The sequence below is a fragment of the Dipodomys ordii genome, unplaced genomic scaffold (genome assembly GCF_000151885.1).
Source record: "Dipodomys ordii isolate 6190 unplaced genomic scaffold, Dord_2.0 Scaffold56, whole genome shotgun sequence".
In the NCBI taxonomy this organism is placed as follows: domain Eukaryota; kingdom Metazoa; phylum Chordata; class Mammalia; order Rodentia; family Heteromyidae; genus Dipodomys; species Dipodomys ordii.
The window spans coordinates 3,352,530-3,376,124 of NW_012267272.1; the positions used below are offsets into that span (position 1 = coordinate 3,352,530).

Here is a 23,595-nt window from a genome sequence, read left to right on the forward strand (position 1 = left end):
TAGAATAGGAATTCTAGAGTTTCCTTGTCTATTTGAGTGAAATAACAAAACTGGTAAAAAGTATAATGGTCAGAAAATTCTTTAAACTCTGAAGAAAGTGTCGTTATATGTAGCAAAGTCAAGTTCATTCAAGAAATTTTTTTTTTTCTGAATCCTGGGAAGAACAGAGAGGGCTGGGGCACTATGCTGTGACTCACTCCCTTCCCTGAAGTTCAACAGGGGTGAGACTCAGCTCTGAGGGGTGTGGCCAAGAGCTGGGGGATGGTACTGCAACCAAAGGCTCAGCAACCCAGAATACTGGAGCGTGGGTCACCTTTGCCCCAGGTCTTTTATAGAAAAAAGAAAAGTCTAGCTGAGAAGGCTATTGCTTCAGACTGGTCACTCTTAAAGAAGCAAGCACTAGCCTGGGGGGTTATGGGGGCAGTCCCAGCTATTCAGAAGGCTGAGATAAGGAAGGAAGGAAGGAAGGAAGGAAGGAAGGAAGGAAGGAAGGAAGGAAGGAAGGAAGACAGACAGACAGACAGACAGACAGACAGCAGTAGAGTTGTGGTTCAAGTGGTAGGATGCTATCCTTTAGCACAAAAGCTCAAGGACAGTGCCCAGGCTCTAAGTTCAAGAGCCCTAGTACAGGGCCAAAAAAAAAGGAAGCAAGCACTATGGTCGTTAGCTCAAGCGCAATGACTTAGAAAGCAGGTCCTGGGGAAAGGCCTACCACAAGAACAAAGAAAATAGACTACTGAGGAACCCCTGCTGGGGAAGTCCAAGGCTACAGGTACCGTCTAGACTTTGGGATGAAGCCATTAAGAGGAGCTGAATAAAAGCAACCAGCTCAACACTAGGCAACCAGCTCACCAGACAGCCAGTGGGCAAGAAAGTAAAGAATAGCTCTGTGGAGGCAGGGTGGGGTCGGGGGAGGACAAGAAAGAAAACAAGGAAATATTTTAGATTTCCAATTGAAAATTGAATACACATTTTATTTTTTGCCTCCCCCAAACCTCACCCAAATGATTTCTTTTAAAGTTGTTTAAGGCGAAAAGCTGGAAGGATGGCCATTAGAGAAGAGATAGCTTTGGAAGTGAAGAATGACTTTTAACTTCTCAACAATCACAGGAACTCTAAAAGAATGAAGCAAGATCCTCAGAATCATAAAGGAAAATCCTGTTGAACCAAATGACTATATTCAGCCCCCAACAGTAAATTAGAGAGTTAGAATCAAGATATTTTCCATTTTGCTCATTACCTGACCTATATAACTGTAGCCCCTCTGTACATCACCTTAACAATAAAAAAAATTAATAAAGATATTTTCCATTTTGTAAGTTCTCAACAGCAACAACCAAAAACACCTTCAGTGCAACCATTTCTGAGAAAGTACCTGCAGATTTACTCTACCAACATCGACAATGATGAGAAAAATCTTTGACAAAGGAGATAGATCTAACAGCACAAAGGCAAAGAAGTTGGGGGAGGGTCCGATTTCACTTGTTCTAGGGTGCCCAGGGTGGAAAGAAAAACAATGGAGAAGCATTGCTAGGTTATGAAAGTCTTGATTGAATCAAGCTTAATCCCCCCACCCCCACCCCACTTCCAGCCCCTAGGAAATTTCCACTGGGTTAAGGCTAAGGGTGTAACTTGGTGGTCCAGTGAGTCCCTATTATCTCCAATACCTTGGGTTTAATTCCCAAAATTTAATGCAAACTAACAAAAATGAAGCCAACGCCTCTGGTGGCTCATGCCTTTAACCCTAGGAGGCTGAGATCTGTGGATTGTGTTTCAAAGCCAGCCCGGGGAAGGAAAGTCCCTTAGATGCTTATCGCCAATAAGCAATTTAAAAAAACAAAACAAAACAGGCAGAAGTGGAGCTGTGGCTCAAGTAGTAGAGAGAGAGCTAGCCTTAAGTAAAAAATAAAAAACTCTGAGACAGCACTCAAGGCCCTGAATTCTAGCCCCAGGACCAGCACAAAAAAACACCAAGTAAAAAGAGAAACAGGAAAAGTTAAGTTCCAGTGGTGATGTTCAGTAAAGAAAGTAATTTTTAACCTTTGGCCAAGAGATTCTACAATTTAAAAACAAAAACAAATCAATAAAAATCTTCCTTTTGCTTGGCAATGAAATAGATGTTCCAGAAATTCTAATCTGGGTCTCATCACCCAGTGGGAAGGCTAATGTATTGGGACAGCATTTTGTTTCTCAAACTGATCCGTGAAAACAGAAAGCAGATGGCATTGCTCTCCCAAAAGAACGGAGGTGACCTGGGTCGCATTTGTGGGGCAGGCAAGAATCCTGGGGGGGGGAGGGGGGCAAATGTCTAGTACGGTTTATCTATTATCATTATTATTCTTTCCAGGTTGTGTTGATTTTGCAGATCAAATCACAGGGAGTTCTGAGACTTGGGCATCTACTTTCCGTCCTGCAGTCACTTTGGGAGGTAACTCTCCCTCTTACCTGGGTCTGGGCACAGCACCTCGTGCCGGCTCAGGTGGGGAGGGCGGTGGGGGGTAGGCTCGTGTCTTCTGGGGAGTACCAAGTTGTTTTCATTCCTCATTTCTGAAAAGTCACGGGCCACCAGGGGAGAGAAGAACCGAAAGTGAAATCAGCTGAGAAGTGACATCAGTCAGCAAAGTTCAGAGTTGTTTACTGAGACACCACTGTGAATGGAAGCTGAGCCATCAGATCAGGGGCTCAGCCTCCGGCCACCCCTCCCTCCCCTGCCCCAACTGTGGGAGCCTACCCCTCAGAAAGCCAGCCAGAGGCAAGAATCCACCCAGCGAAGGTGACTTCTCCAACCACCTTTCTATGAGTGTGCCTGCGGGCTCTGCACCTTCGTATTGTAAGTACCACTCCCAAGTTCCCATGGCTGGTCCAGGTGACTCCTGTGACCATGGGTCTTCTTCTCCCGTGGTTCACCGTCTAGCCACACAGCGCAGGGCCTGGGGGGGGGGGGGGGGGGGGGGGGGGGGGGGGGGGGGGGGGGGGGGGGGGGGGGGGGGGGGGGGGCTGAGAGCCTGTGACCTTCTTCTCCCTCCTGTGTGTGACCTGCCCCCACCTTGTCTTCTCTCTGCTCCCCTTCTCACCCCACCACCCAGCATCATCCTGTGTGGATTGTTAGCCTCAGAAACAGCTGAAGGTAAGGAAGGGGAAACTGACTTGAAATATGCAGGATGAACTCTGGACAGCTGGCTTTTGCACAATCTGTACAAATCAAATGTTTTGTAGCTTGGGAACACATTGTACATGAGAACCGGGCAGCCGCTGGAAAGCAGGTCACCCGAAGTGCAGCTGTTAAACTGGAGTTTAACAACAGTGGAGTTTCAATACACACTAAAGATACAGATTGCTGGAAAGATCTGTGTTCTTGACTCAAAGATCTGAATAGAGTTAGGAGATTGTTAGAAGCTTGGTTATTAGACTGAGATTAGGCCTCATAGCCTGAGGGGAGATCAAGGTGAGATTTCAATTTTCTGAGTGCTGATCTTAAGCGTTTTTTTCCTCCTCCCCCTCCTCTTCCACTACTACTTCTTCTGCTGTTCTGCTTCTCCTTGGTTTTTTATTGCTATTATAAAGGTGATGTACAGAAGAGGTGCTACGATTATATAAATCTAGTAATGAGTACATTTCTCTTTGGACACTGTTACCCCTTCCCTCACTCTCTCCCAGTCTTCTTTTTAAAATGTGAGCTGTCTCACTAATACATTCTATTCTACTCTTTTACTTGCATTCAATCACTGAATAAAGAAAAAAATGCTTATTTCCTTTTTTCTAGTATCATTTTCCCACAGCCCATCCCTCCCCAAAATTAGAGGTTTGGTTCGCATGACATTCTTTCCACTTGAAGCATATTCTCAACTTTTTCTCCATCTTGGACCCTGCTTTTTCTAAGAACTAAGATTATAGTTGTTGTTATTTTTTTCATAAAAATAGCACAGGATCCTGGGAATCTTTCTGATTAAAAAAAGAAGAGAACAATTGCTTTTAATGCTACACCCCAGAAATAACACAGATAACAAGCTAACATCAACATTTGAAAAATAACTCCTTCTACCTGCCATCGGTTATAATTTACTTCTAGAAATACTGACAATCCAAGTTGCCTCCCACTTGCTAAATGAAATAATATTATGTGAACAATCTTTATAGAAATCTTTGAAGCATTTAATCCTAAGGAAGCTGCATCCTTACAATAAAAAAGTGGAATTACAAGACTAAAATAATATGGTTATAAAGGATTGGGGGGGTTAATGCATATTGCAAATCACTTCTCTGCAAATTTGTATCACTTTTTGTCTCTACCATATCAAGGGATTTGTTGTTGTTGTTAATATACAGTTTTGCTAAGCATACATGCTATATTACTTGATATATCTTTGATAACATTAGAAAAGATACCGATAGTCTTTCATGTTAGCTAACAACATTGTTTCTTTTCTTGTTGGGATCTATTTCTTCCTATGCCCTTGTCTGTTTTTAACGAATTCAAAGCTCTTTGTCACCACTTACAGGAATGTTTTCTACAGTAGCTAGATGGTCATCATTTCACTTCCATCATAGATATTTTCCATGATAACGGATTTTTTTTAATTGGGGGATGTGTTTTAGTGTCTGGAAATCTATAGTTTTAAATAGTTAAAGCTACGCAGATTGTCTGTGTAGCTTTGATTTGCTCTTCGGTGCAGTATGTTCTCTTTCTATAAATCAAATATTTATTTTTCTAGAGTTTTCTTATCTGTTTGTTTTTGAATCTGTGTGGAATTTATTTTGGTATGCAGAGTGAGATGAAAACTTAAAATAGTTTCTGGAGCCAGGCGCCAGTGGCTCACATTTATAATGCTAGCTATTCAGGAGACTGGGAATCTGAGGATCATAGGTCAAAACCAGCCTGTGCAAGGGAAGTCCATGAGACGATTATTTCCAGTTATCCACCAAAGGAGCCGAAGTGGACCTATGATTCAGAAGTGGTAAAGCACTACTGTCCTAGAACAAAGAAAGTTAAGAGACAGCACCCAGGCCCTGAGTTCAAGCTCTAGGACCAACACAAATAAAAACAAAACAAAAAAAAAACCTCTATTTGGTGTGTCTGTCTTCCAAAGTGGATCACAAGCTCAACGATTTGCTCCATGCAGTCCCTCCAGACCCTAGAAATCTTGGCACTGACAGTGGCCAGGGTTAGAGAATTTCCTGACAATTGCAGGAAATGTATCCACGTGGTCCTCATATTGCTTTGGGCCCTAGAAATCTCAGCTCCCCCTAAACTGAGAAGGCTTGCCTTGTGGGTGTGTCTGCTGATAGAAGGGCTTGAACTAAGGGCATGCGCACTGTCCTGGTCTTTTGTTCAAGGTTGGTATTCTACCACACTTGAGCCACAGCTCCATTTCTGGCATTTTTATCTATCTATCTGCCCATCTATTTTTTTTTGGTGATTAAGTGGAGATAAGAGTCCTATGAACGTTCCTACATGGGCTGATTTTGAGCCACAATCATTCTATCTTAGTCTCCTTAGAAGCTGGGGTTGTGTGTGAGCCTCTAGCACCTAGCTCATTGCCTACTTTTTAAAGGATTCTTTTTTTCCCCACTGTAAGTGTTTTGTAACCTTTGATACTAGCTGGGTTATCTGCTAAAGAAAGCTCATAAATAGCAAAACACTCAAACAAATACAAGGTTCTATTAATGGAACCATTTAGCAGCTATTCCAATGGCTCCACACACCCGTGAGCAACTAGACTTACATTTCTAACTTTATGTTACAATCTCATGGTGTACTCCAATTTCTGCTGGGAAAGCTGTTTTTATTTATAAATCCCAAACATGGCAGCTTCTCATAACAGCTTGGTGCTATGACGGCTACCCACACAGAACAAGAAATCCAAGCAAGGAAACAGGTCAAGCAGACCGAACAATAGCCTGACTCTAAACAGAAGACTGAGGGGCATGGCTCAAGCAATCAAGCCTGACAAGCATGAAGATTTGAGTTCAAACCCTACTATTGCCAAAGACAAAAAAAGAAGAAGAAAAAGAAAAAAATAGGCCCTGGTCTCATATTTCTGCCAAAGGAAATATGACACATTTCCCTTTCTTCTTCCCTTTTTATTGTTATGGCTGCCACACCTAAACCTTGAGCGCCACTAATCTTAAATGTGTTGGGCCAAAAACAAAAACACCCAACAGACAAAAAAAAAAAAACATATTTGATCCAGCGCTGGGGGCCTTCTCTGACAGGTGAAGAGTCAGCCTTCCTTGTGCACTCTGAAGTTCTTACTGTGCTGGTTTTGTTCAGTCAAGTTCTCTCCTGGTCTCCTTTCATTCGTGCTTGACATCAGTCCATCTTGACATCAGTCTTGTCTCTGCTTTCCATTCTTAGCCACAGTCAACCCTGGCCAACCCATATGCAAAGTGACCACCACTGTTCCCACAAACACACATGATTGATCAGACCCGTGACCCAGCACATGCGGGCGATGTAACTGTCCCAAGGCAGGTGACTAGTGAGGGGACAGAGAGATGTTGTACTCATGATGATTGCACGCAACATGCTGAAGTCACCGCCTGCAGCTGCACCAGAAGACAGCTTTTTGGAGTTCAGCTCAGCCACTGAGCTGTCTCATCTAACATCTATAAAAGAGACTCTACAGTTGTGCCCATTCTACAGATTAGGAAAGTCAATTTCAGTGAGGATGTGAAGTCTCCTAGTCTCCCCTGGAAGAGCCGTGTGTGTGTGTGTGTGTGCGTGTGTGTGTGTGTGTGTGTGTGTGTTCCAGTACTGGTGCTTGAACTTGAGGCCTAGAGCTTATGCTGAGGTTTTTCGGCTCAATGCTGGTGCCTCACTGCAGGAGGCACTGACTGTGTTCACTGGTCAACAAGCCCCTTGGGACACCACAGGTCTCCGCAGAGCCCTCAGCCCTGCTGGCTGACGGGACTTCTCAGAGCAGGTTTGCCCATCCACTGCCCGACGGCCTTCTTCCATTGCTCAGGAAAGGAAGGGCAGGAGGAGCTAAAAACCTAGCAACTTACCTGTACCTGTGGGGGTCGATTTTGGTGGTACTAGAGTTTGAACTCAGACCTTCACACTTGCTAGGCGCCTTCCTTCTGCCACTTGACCATATCCCAGTGTCTTTTTATTTTTTTTTTACAGGTAGTTATATTTTTATGCTTTTAGGCCAGAACAGCCTGGACCTTAATCCTCCTTCTACCTATATACCGCCCTCATAGATGGGATTATTGATGTGCGCCACAACACCTGGTCCTGTTTTTTTCTCTTAAGTCGCACAGATAGAACATGCAAGTTGTGCAGCAGGTTTCAGAGCTGTAGTGGCCAGTGTTGGGAGAGGGGCTGGGTGGGGCGGGACAAGGCCGGGCAGGCCTGCTGTGACCGCCTGTAGCCATTTTCTCAACTCCTGACACCGGAGGCTGGAGTGGGAGATCTGAAGAAAGAGGACAGTCTTGTAGGAAATTTGACTTTTAGAAACTCGGAAGAATACAAATGAAGCAAACAGGAGCTCAAGAGTTGTTTATAGTCAGGGTCTCATAAGGGGTCCCAGCCGGTATTGGGTGTTAGAGATAGAATGATAACCAATACATTTTAGACAGACAAACAAATAGAAAAATGGATCTGACCGACAGACCTCCCAGGTCTGGGGGGTTGGGTGAGATGCTTTAAGGAAGGGCAGGAGGACATGGACAGGGACACTGTGCCCTGTAAAAGTCACATGCCCACAGTGACCTAAGAGGAGAGGGGGAGACAGACAGGATCCTAAGAGAAAAGTGTTCAGACAGGGTGACTGGCAAGTACAAAGGTCCTGAGGCTTTTGGAGAAAATATAGAATCCACTATGGCAGAAGCTAAGGTGGGGAGATTCCGAGTAAAAGTGGGGGCTAGAGGTGTAGCTTGCTGGTAGAGCATTTGCTTAGAGACCCTAAGCTGAATCTCCAACACCAGCAAAAACAAAACAACCCTAGAAGTCTGAGAGATAACGTGTTGTGAGAATATGGAGGTACCCTGTACTTTCTTTCTTTTTCTTCGTTTTTTGTCAATCGTGGGGCTTGAACTTCGGGCCTGGGCGCTGTCCCTGAGCTCTTTTGCTTAAGGTTAGCACTCCACAGCTTTGAGCCACAGCTCCACTTCTGATTTTCTGATGGTTAACTGGAGAAAAGAGTTTCATGGACTTTCCTACCCAGGCTGGCTTTGAACCATGATCCTCAGATCTCAGCATCCTGAGTAGCTAGGAAGACAGGCATGAGCACCTGGCCAAAGGGACCCTATTCTTATCGAATCAGGAAGAGCTAAGGATTGTGAATGTGGCCCAAAAAAAGAGTCCTCCTTCCCCTCCCCGCTCCAGCCAGCCTTCTTGGTAGTCTGCTGCAGAACACAAAAATGCCTACAGGAAATCATGATACTATTCACTAGTGCAAAAACTTGAATGTTCCAGACTCTGGTTCTCTTGCTGGAGAGGGGACTAAATGAAGAGGACATTCTCTACCAGCATTGGATTGATGAAAGACATAGTGAGTGGACTAGGATTCCGCTGGTGGTGGATGATCTGCTCGGGTATCGACATGGGGTGCTCGGGGAGGCCAGGCTGAGGGAAAAGATGAACTTTACAGGGAGAGGATCAGACAAAGGTGTGCAGGAGGAGCTCAGGAACACGGTGAGAGTCCAGTCTAGGTATGTAAAGTGCAGCTCGTGAATACCTCAGGTATTCAGGTAGGGATTGTGAATCAAAATGAACACACTGAGAAAGGGGTGGGTAGTTGTTTTTATATCAGACGGAGGAGGAGAGAGGAGGAAGGAGAGGGAGAAAGTGATGGAGAGGAGATGGAAAGGGAGAGGGAAAGAAGAATTTTGTGGGGAATCTCAAATATTGGGATAAAAATGAGAAGCCAGCAGAGCCAGGTGGTAGTGGCTCATGCCTATTCAGGAGGCTGAGAGCTGAGGATCTCAGTTCAAAGCCAGCCTAGGCAGGAAAGTCTGTGAGACTCTTATCTCCAAATAACCAACATAAAGCCAGAAGTAGAGCTGTGGCTCAAGTGGTAGAGCGCCAGCCTTGAGTAAACAAGCTAAGGGACAGCGGCCAGACCCTAAGTTCAAGCCCCAGACCAGCCCCTCTCCCCACCCCACGTAAGAAACAGTGTTACTGTTTTTTCCACCATCTCACCTGTTCCTTATTGCCATCAAATGGCTCCAAGCAGAGCCTGGACCAGAACACAAATCTCTGCTCTGAAGGAATTTCCTGGCTCACCCCTTTCTCTGTTCGTGTCCAGGTGGTCAGGTCTGGAGATGTCCTGCTCCCCAGAGGGAGGAGGGGTGGATATTTTGGTTGTGGCTATTTTTGAGTCGAGTCACTGCAGCTCAGCCTGACCTAGAACTTGTTATCCTCCTGTCTCAGCCTCTGGAGTGCAGCCAGAGGAATTTTTAGTGCAGTCGTGTGTCAGGATTCTAACTGGCTGGACTCCCATGGTCTGCTCTTTTACTATGACTAGAACAAGAACATGATCTACAATGGAAGGATGCAATGCTTGTGTCTCTTCAGCTATCACCCTATACTCCTTGATTAGAATAATAATTTTAGAGATGCTTGATAAATAAGCAAGCAAAAACCTGCCTGGAGTCAATCTTTGGATAATATATTCCTTCCATCTCCCTTACTGGGAATTGTGCCCCACCCCCAGCACAATTACTTCTGTGCTAATGTCAGGCTCACGTGGTGGCTCTCGGTAACTAGAGTCAAATCCACAGTGTCGGGGAGTCTACATGTGTGTCTTAGTCCTTACTGTTATTGTAGAGGTGATACATAGGGGGATTACAGTCACATGAGTCACAGAATGATTACAATTCTTTTTGAACTGTCTCCCCTTCCCTTGCTCTCTCCCAATTTTTTCCTCCTGTCTCCAGCCCACAGATGCACAGTTCATTTTCCACAGAGTGTCTAGTGAGTGAGTACTGCTGTTGTATTTGTTCACCCTTTGTTCTACCTTATTCTGTGCCTTCTCTTTACCATCCCAAATACAAACGAACAACACAAGAGGCTCAGTAGCTAGGTGCATATGAGCATAGCAAATATTTTATTAAGTGAACTCCAAGAAAGGAAACCAAAGATTTTTTTTTTAGTTGCTGTTTTTGTACTGCCTTATTAAAAACTGCAGTGGGAAGGTGGCTCAGTGGTAGAGCGCTTGCCTTCCATGCATGAGGCCCTGGGTTCAATTCCTCAGCACCACATAAACAGAAAAGGCCAGAAGTGGCACTGCGGTTCAAGTGGTAGAGCACTAGCCTTGAGCTGAAGAGCTGAGGGACAGTGCCCAGACCTAGAGTTCAAGCCCCACCACTGACAGAAAAAAAAAAAAAAACAGTTTAAAAACTGCAGTGGCAGAATTCAGACAGCCTTTGCCTACAAAGGCTCAAAGGGACAAGTAGAAACTAAAACTCAAAATGGTTTATGTGCATGTTACTATGTGTGTTCCTCTGTGTGTGTGTGTGTGTGTGTGTGTGTGTGTGTGTGTGTGTGTACATGAATTACTGAGGATCAAACACAGGGTCTCACCCCTGCCCCAAAGTGATTTTTAAAGTGCTGATAAAACTTCACAGAGGAAGAAATCTAGATAGACATCAAACACTTGAAAATGTTAAAATTTACTAACTCTGAAAGAAAACAATTGTTCATTAATTGTTAAATTAATTGTTCATTAATTTAATCTAAATTAAAAGGCTCAGGACTAGCTCAGCTTCTTGGAAGGCAGAGGAAGGAGGATCACTGTCTGAGGCCAGCCTTAGCAAAGTTAGCTCAAGACTGTGAAACACACACACACACACACAAACAAGAGCAAAAAGATTGTGACTCTAATGGTAGAGTGCTTGTCTAGCAAATACAATGACCTAAATTCATATCCCAGCACAGAGGAAAAAAAAAACCATGACTCAAGAATACACAATAGTAAGAAAGAAGTGATAAGCTGTGGACATGAGCAAAGTAGCTCATGCCTACAGAACCGGCTGCCCAGGAGACTCAGATAAGAAGATCATAGTGAACCCTGGTCCAGTCTAGCCTGGACAACACAGTCTGATCATATTGCTAAACAAAATGTGGGGAAGGAAGAGAAAGGAGAAAGAGATAGTAAACATTCCCCTCAGCCACCAGTAGCAACATCAAGGAATTCACAAACTGGCATAGTTTATAATATTATGAGCTACCTATTATGGAGCGTAACTTACAAAAACAACAATCCATGACACCACTACATAGAGTTTGTAAAGGCAGCATTTAAGGAACCCATTTCTGGTGTGACTGGAAAGCTGCCACGAGGCGCGGCTATTCACAGATGGAATAATGCAAACGTGTGTTTGTGTGAACTTAACTCTATGTCACTGGAGCTGGGCTGAGCGTGGTTTCTGGGACCGGTAGTGATGGACGCTTTTTACTCTTCCTGTGCATTTTCATGTTTCTCCCCCTAGTTTTCTGAACGAAAACAGCATGTGTCACACTCACTTTATTGTGTAATAAAAATGCTCACCACAGTGACTCAGCCCTTTTGCCCCTTGAAGGAAGTGGAAGATTATCGCTTCAAAAGGTCACTGTAGAGAAAATATGAGGATCCACGGTGTTGAAAACAAACTCGGACAAGCTTTTGGAGTATGGAGAAATCTCACAGGGTTTCCAACCAAATATCCAATGCTGGCATTGGGGCACCTTTAGGAAAAGAAATAAGGGCTAGCCACAAGCCTCTCCATGCTCTACTTCCTTAAGTCTATCCAGATTTCCAACAACAGACAGCCATGTGGACCAATCCGATGCAGAGAATGTCTATGACCCAAACACCACCCTTCACCTGTGTAGTGCAGCTGTCTTGTTAAGCTTGAACATAACACATGCATGTAAAATAACCACATGGCGGTGTGTGTGTGTGTGTGTGTGTGTGTGTGTGTGTGTGTGTGTTGGGACTAAGGCTTGAACTCAGGGCCTTAAACACTCAATTTGCTTTTTTTGCTCAGGGCTTGGGCACTGTTCCTGAGCTTCTTTTGTTCAAGGCTAGCACTCTACCACTAGAGCCACAGCACCGCTTCCAGCTTTTTCTGAGCAGTTTGTTGGAGATAAGAGTCTTATGGCTTTTCCTGGCTGGGCTGGCTTTGAATCACAATCCTCAGATCTCAGCCTCCTGAGTTGATAGGATTACAGGTATGAGCTACCTGCACCAGCATTTGGCTCTGGTTTCATTTTGCCTTACTCCAAAAGTCCAGGCAAGGTGATGTATACCTCTAATTCCAGAACTCAGGCAGTGGAGACAGGAGGATCTCCAGTTTGAGGCCAGCCTGGACTACACAGTAACACCCGGTCTCCAACAACAACAACAACAAATCCAAACAATTTTTTTTAAAGAAGAAGAAAAAAACACCCCAAACCTCCAAACTGTCACCTAAGAGAAAATGAGGAAGTCTACAACAAAGCTGTAGGGAGGTGGTTGATGCCATCTCTTCCCAGAGAGATATGCCATCTTTTTTATTTAATTTATTTATTTAATTTATTTTGGGGGGTGCTAGTACTGAGGCTTGTACTCAAGGGCCTGGACACTGGTCTCTTTTCTTTCTTGCTCAGAGCTGACACTCAACCACTTGAGCCACAGCGCCACTTCTATCATTTTGCTAGTTAGCTGAAGAAGCTGAAGTCTCCAGACTTTTTCTGCCCAGAGTTGGCTTTGATCCTCAGCTATAGGCTCCTGGAGTAGCTAGCTAGCTAGCCATGGTCACACAGCTAAATTTTTTAACTGAGTTCTGTCTTTAAGGGGAAAAATGGTTCATCTTACTATTTCCCTTAAACTCAAGGATTCAAAGAGGAGAAATAAGAGGGAACACTGAAAAGTGGGTGGTACACCCCTCCTCTCCCCCCACCCCCCAGCTCCACCCTGGGTCAGTTCATGGGCAATGCTGACATCCAGACTCACTTCCTCCAACACATCTGGGTGGACCAGGTCCCTGCACCGGAAATCCAGCCTACATCATAAAATATGGAAGCCCACTGAAAACACAGATGTCAGCCTTTACATAATTGTTAAATATGCAAAAGACATCTTCAAAAACTGTTGGCAATCATTTTCACATCCTGGGCTACACTGGATATGGCTTTTCAGCCTGTCTGGCTGAGAATGTATGCATTGAAGCCATTGTTTGCAGTCCGTAGTAAGCATCGTTGCAGAGATGGGGGTCTTTGGCCTCTCAGGCTACCCAGGGCTTGGGATCAATGCCACAGAAGGGCTGCAGATGCTTCCTTCCGTCCAGTGTCTCAGTTGAGCTTGGTGGGGGAGGGCAGGGCTTTGCTGCCAAGTGGCATGCAGAGGCAGATAGATTCAAGCGGCGTTGTTCTAACAGGCACCTCTCCACCACCAAGTCTGACAAAGATCTCTCCTCTCATTTCTGGCACACATTTGGGCCTTTGAATAGAACTGTGCCCCTCCTAGGGGTGGGGGAAGGGACTTTCTGTTCTTATGGAAGGAATATGGCATATGAAATCAGAGCTTTCTCCTCTCTCCTTTTTTCCTTCATCTTCATTTTTTCCTCCTTTTCCTCTTCCTCCTCCTCCTCTTTTTTTTTTCTTTGGGGGGAGGGGGTCCGGTCGTGGGGCCTGAACTCTGGGCCTGGGCGCTGTCCCTCAGCTCTTCAGCTCAAGGCTAGCACTCTACCACTTGAGCCACAGCACCACTTCTGGCTTTTTTCTTTTTGCTTATGTGGTGCTGAGGAATCGAACCCAGGGCCTCAGGCATGCAAGGCAAGCGCTCTACCACTGAGCCACCTTCCCAGCCCCTCTCCTCCTCCTTTTGTTGTTGTTGTTCTTCTCCTACTCCTTCTTCTCTTTCTTTTCTTCTTCCTCTCTGTCTGTCTGTCTCTCTCTGTCTCCTCTCCCCCCACAGATTTGAACTCAGGGTCTTGAACTTGCTTGTCTTACTTGCTGAGCTGGAGCTCTACTACTTGAACCATGCCTCCAATGCTGCTATTTCCTAGATATTTTGGAAGTGAGTCTCAGGAACTAACTTTAAACTGTGATCCTCCAAGTCTCAGCCTCCTGAGTAGCTAGGGTGATAGCCATGAGCCACTGGTTTGTTTTTGTTGTTGTTGTTATTGTTGTGTTTTGTTTGTTAAAAGGAAAACCATTGCTTTGTTCTGCCATCTAAAGATGCAAGGGACAGGGTCATAAGGACAGAGGTGTCCCAAAGAGATCTAGAACCACTGAGATTCTTTCCCTCTTTCCCTCCCAACCTCCCTTCCTTCCTTCCTTTCTCTTCCCAACCTAACAACTTTGACTTGGATCTCCAATGCAATCAGCATTCTAGAAATGAACATGAGAGAGTTCCTTCCACAAAGCCCGTTCCTCCTCCCCACTCTGAAAGAAGGCAACCATGACCTTGTGCAACAGAGGTGCACACATTCTGTGTTGGTGACATGTATGTCTCCCTCATACTGGACGCCCTGCCTCACATTCCATATGCTATTCAGCTTCGGATAAGATTGGGCCACACTGATGTTTTATAGTCTGCTCCTATTTCATTGTTTAGCAAGGCTTCAATGGCACTTCCTTATCCCATAGTGGAAATACGAATGAACTTGCTCATCTCGGCTTAGGCTGTATTTGGGTAATGGCAGCCAGCCTTCCTGTCTTGGTGCCTTCCTCAGCCAGAGAAGAGCACCAACTGGTTCGTGTGTGTGTGTGTGTGTGTGTGTGTGTGTGTGTGTGTGTGTGTGTGTGTATGTGTGCGCCAGTCCTGGAACTTACACTCAGGGCCTGGGTGCTATTCCTGAGCTTTTTTGCCCAAGGCTAGTGCTCTACCACTTGAGCCACAGCTCCACTTCCAGCTTCTTTGGTGGTTAATTGGAGATAAGTCTCAAGGCTCTTCTGCCTGGGCTGGTTTTGAACCATGATCCTTAGATCTCAGCCTCCTGAGTAGCTAGGATTATAGGCATGAGCCATCAATGCCTGAGCTTCACAAACCACTTCTTGAGCAAACTATAATAACTTAAGAACATAAAATCTCTTTGTGCTATACAATTTTGCTGCAAATACCCTACATTACAAATGAGTTTGCTTAATTTTGGGACCATTACTTTTCCTAATCTAGCCTAGAAAAAATCCCTAGTTTTTGTTTGCCTTTTATGCATTCTACTTTTAAGAAAAGCTGTCTATAGCACAGCACCCCATAAGAGTCTATATCAAGTTACTTGAACTTAATAATTTCCCCTTAATGACCAGTGGTCTCATTTAACCAGTAGAAAAATGTTTTCAGAAACACACACAAAGGGGAACAATTCTCCAGTTCACCTAGAAACAAAAGTCCCTTTAGGCCAAGGATAATTTGTCCCCCCAAAAGTATGCATTTAAAAATTCTTTAGTATTATATGTCAGACCCAATTATTTTTCATATAAATTTTTATCTTATAAGATTTCAACTGCACACAACGCTTTTTGGTATTCTCGGGGTCACCAGGTGTTCTATTCTTTGTCAGATTTCCCCTTCCAGATTTCCTTTCTCTGCTCTGGGTAGTGACTTCTAGAACTTTCCACCAGCTTCCTGTTTCAGACCAGCCTCTTCCCTCTCACAGTGATCCCCTCTGTCCCTTCTGTCAGGGTCTGCTCTGATCTGTGCCCTGGGGACAGGATGGACCCCATCAGTGGGCATGGCTCTCCTCCCTGACAAAGGTCCATCCACCCCTAGGTAGTTTCCTCAGCCCCCCCGTGGCTGTCATGGCGGCTGTGGTACAAGCCAGCACTCGGCCAACATCTGCTTCCACCTTTAGACCAGCACGCGCAGGCCTCACTCAAACTCAAACTCAGGAAGAATCCGAGACTCCTTCACAAAAGCTCCTAATGGCTGCAGCAAAGCCTTGACCCAGGGCATTTCAGGTAGAAAATCTCAGGCATTTATATCCTCCCAGAAGATTTTTTTTTTTTCCTGGCAGGGGTGGGAAGGAACGAGTTTACTTCTAGATTTTGTGTGTGTGTGTGTGTGGAAATGTCAGGAAATGCAGGGAGCAGGCCATTCAAAAGAAAAAGGGGGGGCTCAAAAAAGAAGCCATGAACAACTCACTGATGTGACTTTCTCCCAGGTTTCTTTGCAAGGGGCAGGAGAGATGGCCATCCCCAGGCTATGGCGGGATGGCGATGGCCACGGGCCCTTCGTGGGCATCATGATCCTCACAGCTGTGGTCATCTCCCTCCTGTTCTATGCCCTCCTCTGGAAGGCCGGCAACCTCGTGGAGCTGCCCGACCTGACAATCGGCTTCTACAACTTCTGCCTCTGGAGTGAGGACACAGGCTCGCTGCGGTGCCACGTCTTCCCGGAGCTGGAGGCCCTGGGGGTGTCTCGGGTGGGCCTGGCACTGTCTAGGCTCGGCGTGTACGGGGCCTTTGTCCTCACCCTCTTTGTTCCTCTGCCTCTGCTCCTTGCCTGGTGCAACAGTACCGAGGGAGAGTGGCAGCTGGCGGTGGGCTTCCTGGCCATGTCCTCCCTGATGCTGGCCAGCGGCCTGGGTCTCTTCCTGTGCTATGTGTGGAAGTGGATTGCGCTCTCCCTCCTGGGGCCTGGCTTTCTCGCTGTGGGTCTGGCCCAGGTCTTACTCTTCCTCTTGTTTATGGCCACAGCTGTGCTCTCTCCAAAGGTCAGGACAAGATCAAGCTTAAGAACTGCTAGTTCTGTCTAAAGGCTCACATGAGTGCAAGGATTCAGTTCCACCTCTGCACAGAGAAAATGCCAGGAGAAGATGCCAGGGCTGGCACATCTTCTGGGCCATCTTGTTTCATAACTGATGCTGACCTCAAGCTCCAGCAGATAGAACCATCCACTGAGCAGGCGGGGCTGAGGCGGTGTGGACAGCAGGGCGCCTGTGGCTTCTTAGCAGACTGTCTGTCCTTTGGGATTTCTAAGAACCACACAAAAACCACATCGTCCATCCCCCCCATGAATTCCTGCTTGAATGAACTGACCTGGATGGTTGTTATTCTAGCCTCCGGAGGGCGAAGGAGGTACGTTTAATATCGTGGGACTCCATTTCCAGGCTGATTTCGCCAAATTGCCAAACTGGAGCCCAGTGATGGTTTAGTTGGTGACAATAAATGGGACCATTATGAAAGATCATGAGTGCACCTCAGTGTCCTACAAGGCCTGGCGAGCCGCCTTCCTCCATGGTGAGGAATCAATCGACGAGGTGCACTCCCAGTGGGCCTCCATTCCCAATAGGATACTACTCCCAAGGGCCCAGGAATGGCCTCCAGGGATTGAATGCAAAGATGACACAGGGCACAAAGAGGTGTGCTGGCTTTGAAGGAGCTGATGAAAAGGCCCTGCACCCCACGGACCAAGAGTGGGTGGTGTGTGATTTCTCTCGTGACCCAAGAGAGCAGCTCACGCGAGTGCGTGGCCCGCACTCACAAATGCCGCATCCCTCAGGTCTCTACCCGCAGCTAGGAAGGACAGAAGCTAACAACTTATGCATTGGAGAATTCTGTGTATTTGTGACGTGTGTGTATTAAAAACCCTGTCTGGCAATGACAGAACTCAATCTGTGGCCATCAAAGCTACACTGGACACAGAGGCAGAAACATGGTCTCTGCTGTGGGCTTTTGTCCTGATCACCCTCTCCCAGCTCCTGTTCTTGTCTTGCTTTTCGAATGCCCAAGGTCCAAGGCCAGAGGCCACCAGGTGGACAGAAGATGTCAGCCGGGGGAGATGGTATGAGGGGCGCAGAGGGGCCCCCGGGGCGCCTCTGCTCCCAGTGGGCCGGGGACTGTGGCATCGTGCCTATCCTGCCAGATGGCTGGAGTGGAGAACGCCTGCTTCTGGAGAACTTCTGGTGGGAACTGGTTAGCCCAGGCTTCCTCCTACTGAGTAAGTTCTAGAAACTCCAGCATTCTTCCCAGCCACACTTTTCCTCAAAAATTGTCAGAGAAGTCAAAGAAAGTCTCTTTCGTTGGAGAAGTTGGATCCCAAGGCCTCATTTTTCTCTGTATCCTGATACCCAAATAAAACAAATAATTGTGATTCCAGACCCTCTGAACTGGGAGACTGCAGTGGCCGACAGAGGCTGCTTCTGCGTGAACTGTTCACTCCTTAGCTGAAAAATATCTCCCGGACATATTTTAAGACATCTTCTTCCTCTTCCTTCTCTTCGGAGGCCCTGCTGCAGGTGCCACTGGGTGCGCCCTCTCCCTGCGCGGGGCTGAGGTCCGGGGCAGGGGAATCTTCCCCACCGTCCTCTTCCTCGCTGCTGCTCCCAGGGGAGCTGGTGTGTGGTGACACGGGGCAGGGGGGGGCGCAGGGTGGCTTATCAGGGCCTGCCAGAGCTGGCTGTTCCCAGGGCTTTTCCTGTGTGTGACCCTGTGGGGCAGACAAAACGACAGGCTCAACACACACACACAGAGCTTGCTTCCCCGACAGCACATGCTCAGGAGCAGCTGCCCAGACCAGGCCCTGCGCCCACCTCGTCGTAAGACCCCAGACCCACCTGAAGGCAAGCACCCGCCTTCCCTTCACCCCACTGCTAGCAGGTTACTCCAAGGACTGATGGATGGGATAACCCAGTTTCAAAGCACCTGGCCAACTAGAAAGTGCTCTAATACAGTACTCTTAAGACACTATCATTATTATTACTTGGGGAAGGCAGGAAACTTCCAGGACATTCTGCCAAGGACAGGCGCAAAGGTTTGGAAGTCGTCGCATCCAACTGGGACCCTCTCCAAAACGCAAACAGGCCAATACTCTGTCAGGTCTGAATACCTAGTCACACCCCACCCAGGCCTGGCGCCCCCAGGGCCCACCCCTGTGGCATCTACCCCCACAGGGAGGGACTGAGGGGTCCCTGGGGGAGAGAAGGGCCAGTGAGGGGCAGGTAGTGGAAGTGGCTGCCAGAGGAGCAGGACCCTAGGCTGCCCACGGCACCCTTCTTACTGACAATGGCCTAGGGCCTAGACCCACTTGTGTCTGTGAGAGTTTGTGGTCCCAAGAGTAAGGAGACAAGCCACGGATTTACCTCAGCCAGGATGCCCAGGGCCACATCCACCATTTCCGCTTCATTCATAAAGTACACAGTCTTCACTGTAGGTCTGAAACAAAGACACAGGCCACAGCTGGGGACAAAGGGACTGAGGTCTTAGGATGGGGAGGGAATGAGAGCATGAGGGTGACATTCCCCACCTTCCACCATCTCCCCAGGGAACTGGGATTGGGTGACAATGGTCAACCCCTGAAACTTGCACCTTGGGTGTGACACGGCGGATGCAAGCAGATGCAGGCCACAAGCCAAGATCAAAATGTACCCCGAGTCACACTTACTCCAACACTGGAACCATCTCAAAAAGCCAGCTACGTCCATATGTAGGTCATGCCGCCTGTAATCCTAGCTACTCTAAGCAAAGTTCATGAGACTCTTATTTCCAATTAGTCAATGAAAGCCAGAAGTGGAGCTGTGGCTCCAATGATAAGAGAATCAGGCCTAAGTAAAAAGGCTAAGGGACAGCACCCAGGCTCTGAGTTCAAGATTCAGTACTGGCACCAAAAAAAAAAGAAAAAACACAGCTGTCTATCCAGAAATGTGGACAGGGGTGCTGCCGGTCTGAAGACCCCTGCTCCCCTAAATTACCAACACTCAACTAATCCCCCCACAGCATCTCATTTCTGTGGGTCCCCAAAGCTCTGCCCACTACAAGGGCAGACACCACTCTGAAGACGTAATGATGCGTCCACCAGTCTATTCTACTTTTTGATGCTACATTTTTTTTGTCACAAATGAAGACACTGATATTTTGTTTGTATTTGTGTGTGTGTGTGTGTGTGTGTGTGTAGGTGTATATGTATAAGTGCCATTCCTGGAGCATGAACTGAGGGTTTGGGAACTGAGAGAATTTTTTTTGCTTGAGGCTGGCCCTCTACCACTTGAGCCACAACTCATTTCCAGCTTTTTGATAGTTTATTAGTTATATAATTTTCACAGACTTTCCTGCCAGGGCTTGCTTCTAATCATAATCCTCAGATCTCAGCCTCCTGAGTAGCTGGGATTATAGACATAAACCACCAGTGCCTAGCTGGAGACCAATACTTTGGATACATGATGGCTGAGAGCGTGATTTGTGTGCACAACCCACCATTTATGAGCTGACAGTCAGGGCCTGGTGACAGAAACATCACCAACAAAGAGTTAGGCATCTGCCTGTGACACTGCCCACCCAGCCTACCTCCTAAGACCTCAGACCTAGTCAGGGAGAAACACCACCCACCACACTGAAAGTCCCTCCTCCCCTTCCAATCTTCCCCAAGAGCGCCCTGGCCAGAGGCTCCCACCTGGAGGCTGCCACCAGTGTCGTTCTCCTCCTTTTGGGCGTCTTCACCGGCACCTCCTTCCTCTCTGCCACCTGGGCTGTCATCCAGGAGGGGAGGATCCTCTTTTTGTTCCCAGATTGTAAGGCTTGCATCTCTGTCATTTCCACAGAGAAGCGTCGGGATCCACACTAAATGCCTGGCTTCTCTGATTCGGTACTCCTGTCACACCAAGCGTTAGAGACTTAGTTCTTCCAAGTAGGAGCGGATGTTTAATGCCTAAAGAAGAACGAAGTCAGTGAGTTCCAATGAGCTAGAACACTTGCCACAGTGACTGGTCAGCCATAATGACTGGTCAGCGTGGAGCAGGCCAGAGGTGAGTCAGAGAGTGAACAAGCCCCAGGAGCCTCAGTCAGCCATCAGCAGTGTCAGGTTGGAGGTGTGGTAGCAGGCAGGAAAACCGATCAGGAAGGCAAAGCTCTGTGACCTGCTCCAGGGCCCCACGCAGGGGCCTCATCCAACCAGAAACACTCTCTCGTAGCCTCTGCAGTCCCAGGAGCCTCTTCTCCTCAGCACCCCAGTTCTAACCATTCTCATCCTTATCTCTCCCTCAACACTTCAGATTTCTCATTTCCAAGAACTCCTGAGGCCAATTTCATTCACATTCACACACACACACACACACACACACACACACAAATATTGCACTGGACAAAGCTACACAACCCACCATATAAGCCAAGCCCCCACACAATCTGAAGATGCTTCTGATTGGTCAAATTTTAACTTGCAGAGAAGCCTGGATGCTAACATTTGGTCCTCCTGATCCACAGAATCTAGAACTCTCACCACCCCCCAGCCTCAGTCCATCCCCCTCTATTCTCTCACATAACATGACTTCACCTTTCACTACCTCCAGTTGCTTCTGCCTCAGCTGCTATTACTGAAGCCCCGTCCCCACCTAGATAAAGGTCTCCACTTCCCACTTAGAAATTAGCCCAGATACTGCCACCTAAAAACACTTTCCACAGGTCAGAGGTGTGCCTAGAAAGTAGTCAGTGAAGAATCAGCTGTTCCCCTTTGCTCCCCTTTGGCTCACTCCTGCAATCCTAACTACTCAGGAGGATGAGACTAAGGACTCAAGTCCAAAGCCACCCTGGGCAAGGAAATTCTTATTTCCAATCAACCACCAAAAAAAAAAAAGCCAGAAGTAGAGATATGGCTCAAGTGATAGAGTGCAATCCTTGAGTGAAAAAGTTCAGAGACAGTGCCTGGTACAAGTCCCAATACCAGAAGAAGGAAAAAAAAGATATTCTCCTGATAATGTACTACTCACCCAGAATGGCCATTTACAAGAGAAAGTGAGCAGGCCATTGCCCTAACCTGCTTAGCCAGAAGACAAACCTTTGCCAATGGGCATTCCTGTCTGTGGACCCAAAGGTGCAGATCACTAAGCCTACTTTACAAACAAGGAACTCACACTTAATTAACTTGCACAAGGCCAATCAGACACTCAAGATGGCAGCCGGCACCTGAAACTGTAAACCCTGCTTTAAGGCACCAGAATCTGCCAGAAGTGCACTGTCTGCAGGTCAGTTCTCACAACTCTGAGACAGATCTAACACGGCATACCCTTCTTGTCATTATCGACTCAATTGCCAGAGACTGGTAAAAAGATGCTAAATGGCTTTTCCTATTGTAAAAGTGTCTTGGCAATGAAAAAGTTTTCTAAAAATGAATACATTTAAAACAGATCTTGCCAGACCTGGTGGCGCACACCAGTAATCAACAGGGAGGATGAGGCAGGAGGATCATGAGTTCGAGACCAGCCTGGGCTACACCTTAAAACTGAAATCTTCACATCTGCTACAAATCAGACTTCAGAGGATCTGAATCTTACAGAGAGGAAGAAAAAAGAATCTCCAGAAGCCCCTGAAAGTTCTGGGGGAATAGTCTTATCAGTCTGTAGCAAGTTACAAAAACAAAGACGCAGGTACCTTTGCTGAACCTCACATCTGGTGGTGGTTGGTGTTTGATCTCTAGCAGCCAAATGTTCCCCAAGCTCTCATCGGCTCATCGCCATGTTTCAACGCAGTCAGTCCAAGTCATTCAGCAATTAACCTAAGATCAAGTCCAGTGACCAAGTCAGGGAGGGAGAATGTTTTAACACCCACTGCAATTCCAGCATAAACCAAATCTAGACCGTCTAAGGCACGACGTGCAGTGCGCCACTTCCAAAAGGAAATAAGGAGATCTCCGTCACGTTAACCCTTCCCTGGGAATGAAAGGATTCCTTTTGCTTTATTGTGCATGATCCACTTAGAACCTCACCCCAAAGCCCCTCCCAGGAGGCGCCGCGTCCCCTGCAGACCCGGGGCCGGCTGTGCGCGCCCCGCGGCCGGCAGAGGGCGCTGTCCCCGCCGAGCCGGGGCCGCGCCGCCGGGACCTGCCCGCCCCCCACGCGCCCCTCCGGCCGGCCCAACCCGCGGCTCGCGTGCTCGGGGGGACCTCCGCCTCCTCGGGTGCCGCCCCGGTGGCTCTCCCGAGTCGGGCGGGGTGGAAGATTCTGGACAGTTGTGCCAACCCGGCAGGGACCAGCGCGCGCGCCTCCCTCCGCTGCGGGGCCTCCGAGCGGTTGTGGCGGCTCCCGCCCCTTCCGGCCTCGGCGCGCTCCCGGCCCGGGCCGCGCGCCCTAGCGCCCCCTGCAGGCAGCCGTGCCAAAGTGCAAGCGAAGCCCAGTCCCCCATTCCCAGGCCCCTAAATGGGAACAGAGGGGGAAGGAAGGGGGCGCTGTGCACTCTGAGGGTTCCCACAAGAAGCCGAGCCTAAGGCTCGCAGCTGGAGACACGTGCAAGAAAGGCCTTGCAGGGGGACAAGGGAAGCCTGCGTGCCTCTATCTTAAACCACTGCAAACGTTGCCGAGCTGTGGGCTCCCTCTGCGAAGGGACGGAGGCACCTATGCCCATGAATTCCAGTGATGTGAACTATCATCCACTACAACCGGGGCAGCCCGAGGCCCAGGAACGAAGATCCCGGGAGAGAGACCACTGCAAACGCAGGCACAAGCAGTCACAGGGCGGCCTATTCTGGCTGATTCCCTCTCCTTCCCAAAATGACAAAGACAGGGAGCAGGCGCTGGTGTAATCCTAGCTGTTCAGGAGGCTCGGAGAGGAGGGTCGCAGATCTACGCCAACCTAAATAGACAGGCTTAGAGACTTTATTTACCCCCAGTAAACCAGCAAAAAGCCAGAAGTGGGAGTTATGGCGGAACGCAAGTTTTGAGTGTAAAAGCTAAGCAAAAGTGCAAGGCCCCAAGTTCAAG

The 23,595-nt window shown here is 47.6% G+C and overlaps 2 protein-coding genes across 3 annotated transcripts; one reads left to right on the plus strand and one right to left on the minus strand.

Moving 5' to 3' along the window:
• The first annotated feature begins 2,394 nt into the window (after positions 1–2,394).
• Positions 2,395–17,097, plus strand: Tmem140 (transmembrane protein 140). The gene is made up of 3 exons (XM_013021700.1): positions 2,395–2,428; positions 2,556–2,830; positions 16,072–17,097. Exon 3 carries the CDS (start codon positions 16,096–16,098, stop codon positions 16,663–16,665), a length of 570 nt encoding a protein of 189 aa, XP_012877154.1. The 5' UTR covers positions 2,395–2,428; positions 2,556–2,830; positions 16,072–16,095; the 3' UTR covers positions 16,666–17,097.
• A 357-nt stretch (positions 17,098–17,454) lies between these two features.
• LOC105989588 (chromosome unknown open reading frame, human C7orf49) lies at positions 17,455–22,708 on the minus strand. Of its 2 annotated transcripts, none has more exons than XM_013021702.1 (5): positions 22,605–22,708; positions 22,271–22,394; positions 20,298–20,495; positions 18,991–19,063; positions 17,455–18,338 (listed from the first exon to the last, which is right to left on the minus strand). In XM_013021702.1, the coding sequence occupies exons 3-5, from the start codon at positions 20,435–20,437 to the stop codon at positions 18,072–18,074; spliced, it is 480 nt and encodes a 159-aa protein (XP_012877156.1). In that variant the 5' UTR covers positions 20,438–20,495; positions 22,271–22,394; positions 22,605–22,708; the 3' UTR covers positions 17,455–18,071. The 2 variants fall into 2 exon arrangements, with proteins under 2 accessions (XP_012877156.1, XP_012877155.1); XM_013021701.1 differs by having other exon boundaries at positions 20,298–20,552.
• Positions 22,709–23,595: the final 887 nt, after the last annotated feature.

Bases quoted from the DNA above. Each gene is read 5' to 3' on its own strand.
- LOC105989588 (XM_013021702.1), bottom strand. From the start codon at position 20,437: ATGACAGAGATGCAAGCCTTACAATCTGGGAACAAAAAGAGGATCCTC. The intron at 19,064-20,297 runs GTGGGAGCCTCT...TCTTTGTTTCAG, and splicing joins ACACTGGTGGCAGCCTCCAG to ACCTACAGTGAAGACTGTGT. The intron at 18,339-18,990 runs GTAAATCCGTGG...TCTGCCCCACAG, and splicing joins CCCTGGGCATCCTGGCTGAG to GGTCACACACAGGAAAAGCC.
- Tmem140 (XM_013021700.1), top strand. From the start codon at position 16,096: ATGGCCATCCCCAGGCTATGGCGGGATGGCGATGGCCACGGGCCCTTC.